The sequence below is a fragment of the Fragaria vesca genome, linkage group LG6 (assembly GCF_000184155.1).
Source record: "Fragaria vesca subsp. vesca linkage group LG6, FraVesHawaii_1.0, whole genome shotgun sequence".
NCBI lineage: Eukaryota > Viridiplantae > Streptophyta > Magnoliopsida > Rosales > Rosaceae > Fragaria > Fragaria vesca.
The window spans coordinates 37,927,821-37,939,130 of record NC_020496.1 but is presented as its reverse complement, the minus strand read 5'-3'; the positions used below and the strand labels follow the sequence as shown (position 1 = coordinate 37,939,130).

Here is an 11,310-nt window from a genome sequence, read left to right as displayed (position 1 = left end):
TATATATATATATATATATATAGCCATTAAGATGACCAATTAGTAATCTTAATGGCTAGAGGAAATTTTACAAATAATACCCCAATTACAAGTCATTCATCACATTAGTGTATCAACTTCAAAAACTATTAGATTAGTACCCCAACATAAAAATTTGACATACTATCAATACCTGCTGTCTTTAATGGCGTTAAGCCTTCATCATCTTTGGGGTATTTTCGTCTCTTGCTGTTTTAGATGTATTGGATTTCTTCATCTTTGGAGCAGACAACTACTCTCTCTCCTTCTCTCTTCCTCCCCCACTCCTTTGTACCCCAAACAAACTTCAGTCTTATACACCTATGGGTTTTTGCTTTGGTTTAAAGCTTTAAATTACCAATTTGTTTGCTGAGTTTTTGTATGAAACATGGATGGTGAGGGATGTGAGTTTATTGTATTACAGTTAAAAATGCTTTCTGGGTTTTTGCACGGATTGCCAAAGAGTTTTTGGGTTTTTGGCACGGATGGAGCTAGAGGAAAAAAGAGAAAATGAAAGGACGAAATTGTCGTTGAGATAGTTTGCACAATGATAGACTTGACACTATTATTGATGGAGGGTACTTTAATTGTATTAGGATTAAATGTTGAGATACCGATCTAATAGTTTTTAAATTTGAGACATTAAAATGATGAATGACCTTTAGTTCGGGTATTATTTATAAAATTTCCTTTAATGGCTATATATACCAATCTTAGGTCGGGATAAAAACATGAAATACCAATCTGATATTTTTAAAACTTGATATACTAAAGTTTATAAGGAGCAAAAGTTAATATATCATTGAGATATATACTTAGTTGATGGTTGTTTGACTTGTGTATATATATAGGTCTGAGAGACAGCTCGTTGAAGACATTGTGCAACGTGTGTACAGTATAGTACGAGATCTGGAAATTGAGTCTCCTGAAGATTTTGTAGAATATGAAGCAACAAGAAAAGCCATGGGTAAGATAATGAATGCGCTTAAGGATGATAGGTTCACTGCCATTGGTATCTATGGAACTGGAGGCATCGGTAAGACAACAATGGCAAGACATGTTGCTGCAGAAGCCAAAAGAAAAGGGATTTTTGATCATGTGGCGATGGCTGTTGTGACACACAAACCTGTCTTGAAAGACATTCAAGGCCAATTAGCAGTTCAGTTGGGTGTCAAATTGGATGAGAAAGAGACAATCCATGAAGGAACTAGTAAATTGAGTCAGGTGATAATGCGTAAAAATAAGATCCTTATAATCTTGGATGACATATGGAAGAAAACAGATTTGTCCCTCATTGGAATTCCTAGCTACAAGATGCTTGAAGATCGCAGTTCCAAAGTCCTCCTCACCACAAGGAATTCCAAGGTTTGCAGTTCCATGGATAGCCACCCAATTGCTCTCGATATGCTAAACCATGAAGATTCTTGGAACTTATTTGTGAAGAAAACAAGAATGTCTTCTGAAAAATTGGCCGTTGTCAATGAAGAAGCAAGTATTCTAGTGAAAGAGTGCGCTGGTCTCCCAATCGCGTTGGTTGCAATTGCTAGAGCACTTAGAGATGAAGATATCACGGAATGGAAACAAGCAGCTGAACGACTAAAGTCTTCTCAACGTAGAAACATTGATACTGTTGTGCTCAATTGTATTAAGCTAAGCTATGATCGATTGACATCTGAAGATGCCAAATTATGCTTCTTGCTTTGCTGCCTATTCCCAGAGGACTATGATATCCAAATTGAAGAGTTGATGATGTATGCATTCGGGAAAGGATTGTTCCGTGAGGGCAATACATTGCAAGAGGCCAGAATCGATTGCCATTCTGCAGTCAGGTCCCTTAAATCTTCTAGCTTGCTTTTGGGCTCTAAACATGATGGACATGTACGGATGCATGATGTCATCAGAAATGTTGCCAGAAAAATTTCGTCATCTGAAGATGGCCAATCTGTTTTCCATGGAGCTGGTCGTCAGTTTCAGACGTGGCCGAAGATCGAAAGAGACTACTGCGCAATCTCATTAATGATGAACAAAATCAGAAAGCTTCCCAAGAATTTGGTATGTTCGGAACTCAAGGTATTGTTGTTACAACACAACCCAAATGTCAGTACGATCCCGGAGTCTTTTCTTGGATGCCTGAGGGAGTTAAGCGTCCTAAATCTTAGCAAAACTAGTATTTCTGTGCTACCCCTATCATTTTCTCTCCTAACCAATCTTCACAGTTTGCATTTAGATTCTTGTGTGAAAATTTCCGACATATCTGTTCTCGGAAAACTTGAAAAGCTTGAGATTCTTAGTCTGATAGAATGTTGCCCTGAGGAAGTTCCAGAAGCAATAGGAAATTTAAGCAGGCTAAGAATGCTGGACATCAGTGAATCACCGGTTGTTAAAATTGCATCGCAAGTGATATCCCGTTTAAGTGGGTTAGAGGAACTTTATATGCAATGTGATTTTGTGGATTGGAGGAATGAAGTTGAGGAAGCAGGAAAAGAAACAAACATTGGCTTTGATGAGTTAACTGGCTCTTCATATTTACGCATTTTGAAGGTTGGGATACCTAATGCAATGGTCTTACCTAAGAATGTTGAAGACCATCCAGATTGGCTCTACTTTGATATATGTATCAGCAGTGACTCTGAAGTCAGAGAATCCACTTGGAAGCCACACTCCTCTCATGATTATTCAAGAACCTTGACTCTTAGCACACCGATTCATAACTTGCCGAAGTGGTTTACTGACGTGGTGACAGAGAAAGCAGAGAAACTACATTACAGAAAGTGCAAGGGCTTATATAACATTCTTGTGGAGTATGACTGTGGGAGATTAAATGAGTTGAGGTATCTCTCTATAATTGGGCCCAATGAGAATTTGAAGGAGTTGATGAACGCAGATGCAAGGGATTCAAATAATGCTGCATTCCCGAAGTTGGAAGAGTTACATCTCTTCAAGGTTGAAAACATCAACAACTTATGTGTTGGTAACTTACCTCCTGGGTCTCTATGCAAGCTCAAGTTATTGGATGTAAGGAAATGTCATAACTTGGTGAATGCTCTTTTACAATCACCTTTGTTGGAGAGACTGCAATTTCTGGAGAAGCTTCTTTGTGCACATCTGAATCGCTTGGAATATGTGTTTGGCCCTGGCAAAACTACTGCCTGTGAAAAGTTGAAAGAGATGAGACTGTGCAGATTACCAGAACTCATAAAGATATGGAGTGGTCAGGCTCCACATGCAATCTTCCGTAATCTTAAAATTTTGGCAGTTAGTGGGTGCAAGAAGCTGAAAAGTCTCTTCACGTCCGATATAGCTCATTGTCTATTGCAATTGGAAGACCTTTGGGTGCATTCATGCTTTAGCTTGGACCGAATTGTTGAACTGAGCGAGGAAACAGGGAAGAGGAATGACCTTTTTCCAAAATTACAGAACTTAGTCTTGGAAGATCTTCCTCTGCTCAGAAGGTTGTATAGTAACAGTAGCGGAGGTCCAACTTCATTGGAGATAGAGTTTCTCTCCTTAGAATACTTCTACAAGTTGGAATGTCCCCGGTTCTCCCCTCCTAATTTCCACAGCAATAAGCAAGTCCAAGTCAATGATATACAACATTATAGCGCTCTAAAGGAAAGGTACGTCTGTCAGAAACTTCTTTTCTATTCATGCCATATATATGCCTTAATCCAAAGAACGATTTGCAGCACATTGGGCGCCATTATATATGAACCCACATTAGCGCAGCATATTGTCTCATCACCGAGTTAAAATATTCTTCTAAGATAAAAACGAAGAAAATAAAAATAAATAAATAAACTTGAAACTGGACCGCGCTTACTTGCATTTTTAATACTGTTGAGACACTTAATTTACGAAGATTTCTCATTCATATCAAATTGACTATTAGGTTATGGGAGAACATGGAACTTGAGTTTACAATTTCTGAAGACGAGCGGCGTCGGTGGAAGTATGATGTATTGACACTGGCAGTATCACATCTGAACTATACGATAGACTGCAGCGGAGTGGGGTTTCTACCTTCATCGATGACTCAGGTATTCGAGGAGGGGACGCGATTTCTCTCACTCTCCTAGAAATAATTGAAGAATCAAGGTTTGCAGTTGTTGTACTCTCTCCAAACTATGCCTCTTCTACTTGGTGTTTGGAGGAACTTGCAAAAATCTACGAGTGCATGATACATCAGAACATTTTTCCTATTTTTTATCATGTGGAGCCCTCTGATGTTCGATATCAGAAGAAAAGTTTCGAAGATGCTTTTACCCAGCATGAAAACTCGAGGCGACACGGAGACAAGGTGGACACGTGGAGAGATGTTTTGAAACAAGTATCCAATTTCTCTGGGTGGCATACAGAGAATTACAAGTAAGTATCATGATGAGACACAGCTTTTAGATATATACTATGAATTTTTCGTGATGGTTTCGATGATTTTTGACCCTCGATTCTTCCTTCTCTTTAGGACTGAGAGAGAACTTGTGGACGCAATTGTGGATTCTGTGCTCAGTAAAGTACAACATGGTGAAATTGAGTTTACAGTGTCCGGGGGAGATTTTCAGGCATTTGGAGCTACAAGACAAGCCATGGATAAGGTTATGGAGACCCTTAAAGATGACAAGGTCACTCTCATTGGGGTCCACGGCATGGGCGGCGTCGGCAAGACAACCATGGTAAAACATGCCGCTGCAAAATCCAAGGAAAATGGGACTTTTCGTCGTGTGATTATGGTTGTTCTATCCCAAATCCCCGACTTGAGTAGAATTCAGGCCACAATAGCAGAAAATTTGGGCTTTAGATTGGAGGAGCAGACAGAAATGGGAAGAGCTGCTAGATTGCGTAAGGAGATAATGGGAAGAGAAAAGATCCTTATAATCTTAGATAACATATGGGAGATAATAGAGTTGAAAAGCATAGGTATTCCCAGCTTCAGGGACCTTCAAAAGTGTGGCTCCAAACTCCTAATCACCACAAGGAGGTTGACTGTTTGTTTTTCCATGAGTTGTCAAAGAACAATTCCTCTCAATATCTTATCGGAAGAAGATTCTTGGACCTTGTTTGTGAGAAATGCAGGAACAATTCCTTTTGAGTCCACCACATTTGAGCATGTGGCAAGGAAGGTTGCTAGAGAATGTAGAGGTCTGCCGGTTGCATTGATAGATGTTGCATGGGAACTCAGAGATAAAGACTTGGTAAACTCGGAACTAGCAGTTAGAAGACTAGAGAAGTCACAATTTGCCAGCCTTGGCAATCACAGAGTAGCATTTGAATGTATAAAATTAAGCTATGATTACTTGAAAAATGAAGATGACAAGTCATTGTTCTTGCTCTGTTGTTTATTCCCAGAAGACTTTGACATCCCACTAGAAGACTTGTTCAAGTATGCAATTGGGAAAGGATTGTTTCAATATGCCGAAACAATTGAAGAAGCCAGAGAAGCAGCATATGCTACGGTCAGGTACCTAAAAAATTGTAGCTTGCTTTTGGATAGTGGAGAAGATGGATGTGTAAGGATGCATGATGTCGTCCGAGATACAGCCCTGAATATTGTACAATCTGAAGTTCAGCGTGGGGCTTTTTTTAAAGCTGGCTCTGGTTTAAAGGGTTGGCCGACACACGGATTACATGAAGGCTGCACTGTTATTTCACTGATGAAGAACGAAATTCGCAAGCTACCTGAAGAAGAGCTGGTATGTCCAAATCTCCAGATTTTATTACTACAAGATAATGCTGATTTGAATGAGATCCCTGAAAAGTTTATCCAAAGTCTGAATGAATTAAGGCTCTTGGATGTTAGCAACACTAGTATTTCCTCTCTACCCCAATCAATCAGTCTTCTCACCAACCTCCAAGCTTTGTATTTAGATTTTTGCAAGAGATTGATTGACATTTCCATAGTGGGAAGACTTAAGGAGCTTGAAATTCTTAGTATGAGAGAATGTCACCTCGAGGAATTCCCGAGAGAAATAGAAGAGTTGACCAATCTAAGAATTTTGGATGTCAGTTGCGCTGAATTTCTCATAATTCCATCTAAAGTGATATCAAAGTTGTATAGACTAGAAGAACTGTATATACTGAACTGTGGATTTGAAAATTTGGGGAGTAAAGTTGAGAGAGAAGGAGAAGAAACTGAATTGGATTTTGCTGGTTTGCCAAGTTTGAAAATTGTGCAGGTTTGCATATCTGATGCAAAATACATTCCGAGAAATGTTGAGGTCAAACCAGATTGGGATTACTTTTATATACTTATCGGGGGATCCACCAGGTATTCATACAAGCGATATCATCATAAGTCAAGATCCTTGGTCCTTCAGACTACCATGAGTACTTTATCTGAATGGTTTATCAACGTGGTGACAAAGAGAACAGAGAAGATCGAGTATGATTGCTGCGAAGGAATGAGTGACATTGTTAAGGAATATGACCATGGGAGGTTACACAAACTGAAACATCTCACAGTACGTGGTAGTCTTCTTGATTCTTATGTGTGCTTGAAAGAGTTGATGAACACAAGAAGACGAGTTCAAAGAGGACCAGTGTATGGGAATTTGGAAGAGTTGCATCTGATAAATCTGATCGAGCTTTAAGGAGTTGTGTGTTGGTAAGTTACCATCTGGGTCTCTATTCAGTCTCAAGGTGTTTCATGTGTTTCTCGCTAATATGTTGAAGAATGTATCAAAATTTGTCCAGAGCTTACCAAGTCTGGAGAAATTAGATTTAAATTGTCTGCGCGGATTGGAATATGTGTTTGGATGCCATGGGTGGGAGAAAGAACAATCAAGACTGAGGGAGATGCATTTGATGGATCTAGATGCACTAAAAAGGATATGTAGTGGTCCTGCCCCACATGCAATGTTCAAAAGTCTAAAATTTTTGACCATTTACCGGTGCAAGCTGCTGCAAAGTCTGTTCGCATCTGATGTAGCCCAATGCCTCTTTCAATTGGAAGACCTTCTTGTAGAGGATTGCCCTTTGTTGAAAAAAGTAATGGAAGAAAAGGAGAAGACGGTTCTACCAAAATTGAAGAACTTGGTTTTGAAAAATCTTCCGATGTTGTATCGTGCAAGTGATACTACTGTTGATATTGATATTGATATTGAGTGTCCTTCATTGGAACAATTGATGGTGGTGGATTGCCCCATGCTTCCATTTTCAACCTCTTCCGTTCACTTGCGCTCCTTGGAAAGCAGGAACAAGATTTTATTTTCAACCGCTTCTAACTACTTTGGCAGCACATACCCAGTCCAACTTAATGATATACAACTGTACCAAAATCTACAGGACAGGTATTAAAATATTTACTTAGTTTGTTATTTTCTTCTGTATTTAGTAGGCTAGCATTTGGGCAAAGATGGTTTGATGAATTAATATATGTGATTCAGTTTTTGTTCTTTTCAAGTCTTTTAATACACATGAGCTCCCACGACAGAACACGAAACAAATTGAAAAATAGCCTTTTTATTTTCATCTTATTTCTCTTTGCTATCAATCATAATGTGAACAAAAATTAAAAAAAAAAAAAGACAAAATTATACAAATACTTCACATCGATGGTGATTGTTTTGTTTTCTTTACTTTCATAATGCAAATCACATACAATGTTATAGAAACTCTTAGAATATTGTTCTTATGCTTAAATTATAACACTTCATATTAATATATATTGTTTCCAATTCGATGCAACAGAACATCTGGTTTCCAAGCGTGATGTCTCTCAGCTTCTGACTTCCAGAGCAGGAAGTAACCCAGTTCAACTTTATTTCTTTGTCCAGGTATGATGCTGTGATCAACTGAATTCTTTCTTTTATATTTTCTTTTCAATGAATGGTAGATTTCTTGTGATGCCTTAGAAACTAAATATTGAAGTATGGTGACTGCACAGTAAGCTTTGCGCAGTTGGGTTGTGTTGAAGATTAGATCTAATTGAACTAATCTAGTTCAAGTTGACTTATAAGGTGTGAGTAGAGATATGGGATTGCTACTGTGTGTGACAGCTTCTTTACTGAGCTGTGTCATGTGTTGCTGCTGCTAGTCTCCCTTTTTATAGCAGCATGGTGGACAGCTGGTTTCTTTTAATTGGATTGTTAGCTTCTCTTATACGTTTTACTGTTAGGTTATCTTATACGTTTTACCGTTAGCTCCTTTGTATCTATGTATACATGTTCTAAACTCTTGTATATGCATCAAGAAATATAGAGAAAAATTCTCCAAACTCTTCTGCATTTTCTTGTTCTTAAATTCTTTACTAAAAAATTTATTTTTCCTAAGATATGAGTTCTCATAATTCATTTGGTTTCCCAATCTTCTATGTATCAGTGCAACAAGCAAATTTTTCTACAATTTTCTTTTTCTATGTTATAGGGAGTGGTTATAACGAGGACCATTAAGTTCAGGACTAGTTGAGAAATTCTTTGTTTCATCCCGTTTTCGATCACATATTCACATCTTGACCATCTAGTTTGTAGATATATATGAGTAGAACATCTCTACTAATTTTCATCCAAATTGAAAATCGTTAAGGCATTCATAAATGTGATTTACCGATTATAAACGTGAACGGTTCCTGTTTGACATAATTGGATCGTCCATTGATTTGATTTAGTTCGATTCTTTAACGATCACCGATTTGACTGAAAATCTGTATAAGTAATCTTCTTATATAGACATAAAAACTAAACGGTTGAGATGGGAAAATGTGAATAAAAAATAGGTGTAATAAACCGTTAAAAAGGAAAAGTCCTGAATTATCCCTGCCTACACAAGCAACTTGTTGATAAAACTCCAAAACGGCATTTTCTTTTGACCCTATTTTTTTTTTTCTTTATCATTAAGAATATTTCGAGGTAGCGAGCATTCTCGAGAATTTCTCTTAGATTCGAACTCATAGCTGATGATAGAACTAGAATAGTCCTCAACAAGTTGGTCCTTATTACAACCCCTCCCCTCTGTTATATTCCTATTTTTCTTTGTTATCATTTGTCATTGTCAATCAATTTTCAGTTTTGATAATCAATTTGTGAAACAAAAACAATATCACACTGAAAACTCTGTATTCATGATTGCATACATCATGTATTTAGTCAATTCATTTAGTCTTGATTTAAAGAAATTATGACTTATTTGGCTTGAAGGGTTTAAGTGGGAAGTATACTCTGCATATGAAGCAGAAATTTGTAACCTATGAACGAGTACTATCAATACACACACACGTACAGATAACATATATTATCTCTGTAGAATTTAGTCTTTGTGTGGGAAGTGTTAGTCATCAATGTTGTTGCAGAGAAATTGTGTTAGCGTTGTGAAATTAGTTCTTCTAGTGATGATTCTGTAGTCATCAATATTTGTCTGTACAACTAGCTGCATGGGGATGATTGTATAGAAGCAGTATCAACATTTTTTTAATTCATAACAACTTCTGTCATCTGCATCAATATCCGTTATCCAAAGTTTGGAGTCATACCACCATAATGCATAGGTACTGAGTCCAATCCTTGTAAACCAAATTAAGCTCTCTCTTTTTTCTTTTTTTTGTTACATTAATTATGTGGGAATGTGGGGTGCACTTGTTGAACTTAAAGGTAAATTCTCAGTTAATACATTAGAAGAGTTGGTTGATTTTCTCTTAAAAATAGAATATACAAAGATTTCTTGTAGTCATTAACTTATTTAAGAGAAGCAGTCAATTGACATATAGGATAATCAACTCATATGATAATTGTAACTGCAAAAAGTTACAATTAAAAGAAAGAATTTTCTCAAAGTAGTTCACTCTTTCACTCGTTTTTCGTTATGTTCAGGGTTGGTCATCTTGCTGAGGCTGCAAATCCAATTGAGAAGCTTTGTTGGATTGTGACTTTCAAAACAGCCAAAGAGTTTGCAACAGTCATTCTAGGAACATTGATGACATTTGATTCTTGCCGCTGGTATTTGTAAATAAAATTGTTAAAAAAAAATCAAGAATACTGTAATATTATATATGCTGCAATTGAATGATGGTAGTTGTTCTGCTGCATTTCTGATTTTCCAATTCAAAGGCTAAACTAATGCTTTGATCTTTCCCAGTAGTATCAGTACTGATAAATATTTGATGTATTGCCTTACATGGTTTGGTTCTTGTGCTTCCCTGTTAATACACCTGCAAGTATCGCTCAAAATATGTTGTTTGACTGTTTTATATTAGCTTTAGCTAGCTTTCATTTTGTGACATGTGGTTAAAATACTTACTAAATGTGATTATGTTCATTGATCAAGGACTTGGTAACGATATGTAGTGTTTGGCAGGAACTTCCTCATAGCCTGTACCTACAGCTTACGATTGGGTTTTTGCTCATTATTGGCAGCGTTTATCTATTTTATCTCTTTGCTTGATGCTGAGAAAGTTGAGGAAAATGATACATGTATTATGTACGGGTAAATGTTGGTGTTGCATGTGTTTGTGTACTAGCTGAAAAAGCTTTACTTTGCACTTTTGTTACGATAAATTACTAAATTTTAACATGACAACTATGGAAACTGTAGTAAGAGCATCGTGTTAAAAGTTTCTGATACCATCTTCTGCGTTGAGTTCCAGGTTGAATTTAATATTAGCTTAAGCTAAAGTTTGGGATATTTGGTTTTCCAACAAATATACTTGCTGAATGTGATTAATGTGCTTGGCCGGCATAGGCGGAAGTATTCAAGGACCAAGGGGTGCCATGGCACCCCTCCAACTTTTATCTCAATGTGTTTTACTACAAAAACTTGGCCGAATTTAACCAAACCTAACTTAAACCATATACATTGGCACCCCTCACTCCCTCACGTTTTAGAAGCTCTTGTTGTTTAGTTATGCTAATAACTTCTTTTAGAAAGCGTTTCTTAAAGAAAGTAGTTAATTTATTCCTATTCTTAGTACAATTATGCTTTTACCTTACAAATTATTTTAATTAGATCACTGAAACTTAATGTTTGTATATATTGTACTTCATAAATAATGACAGCGTATTTAATATAAAAATGATGTTTAATTGAGTCTTTTCATTTTTGTTCTTACATCTGTCAATATGGGTAAATGATGAGAAATTTTATTCACACCCTAAAATACAAGATACACATCCCATTTTTTATACATTCAACAATATAATTTTTGAGTATATTAAATTACCAAAAGAGACATTTCTCACTTTTTGATATTTTCTTCTCCTCTCTAATTGAATGTTCGTCAATGAACATTCATTGTTCAAAACAAAATCAGCAATAACATGATGATTTCCTATATTAGTGTTTCTTAACCTTCAATTGAGTATCTTTCTA

At 36.8% G+C, this 11,310-nt stretch overlaps 2 protein-coding genes across 2 annotated transcripts in view; both read left to right on the top strand.

Moving 5' to 3' along the window:
• The window catches only part of LOC101311792, a 7,601-nt gene extending 999 nt beyond the window's left edge, over positions 1-6,602 (top strand). Inside the window, exons 2-5 of the mRNA XM_004306353.1 lie at positions 870-3,635; positions 3,908-4,055; positions 4,169-4,383; positions 4,481-6,602. Of these exons, the coding sequence (XP_004306401.1) occupies positions 870-3,635; positions 3,908-4,055; positions 4,169-4,383; positions 4,481-6,602 (5,251 nt within the window). The remainder of the gene's footprint in view (positions 1-869; positions 3,636-3,907; positions 4,056-4,168; positions 4,384-4,480) is intronic.
• LOC101293912 lies at positions 6,132-10,047 on the top strand. The gene is made up of 3 exons (XM_004304648.1): positions 6,132-7,301; positions 7,702-7,787; positions 9,816-10,047. Exons 1-2 carry the CDS (start codon positions 6,676-6,678, stop codon positions 7,721-7,723), a joined length of 648 nt encoding a protein of 215 aa, XP_004304696.1. The 5' UTR covers positions 6,132-6,675; the 3' UTR covers positions 7,724-7,787; positions 9,816-10,047.
• The last annotated feature ends 1,263 nt before the right edge of the window (positions 10,048-11,310 follow it).

Bases quoted from the DNA above. Each gene is read 5' to 3' on its own strand.
- LOC101293912 (XM_004304648.1), top strand. From the start codon at position 6,676: ATGTTGAAGAATGTATCAAAATTTGTCCAGAGCTTACCAAGTCTGGAG. The intron at 7,302-7,701 runs GTATTAAAATAT...TCGATGCAACAG, and splicing joins TACCAAAATCTACAGGACAG to AACATCTGGTTTCCAAGCGT.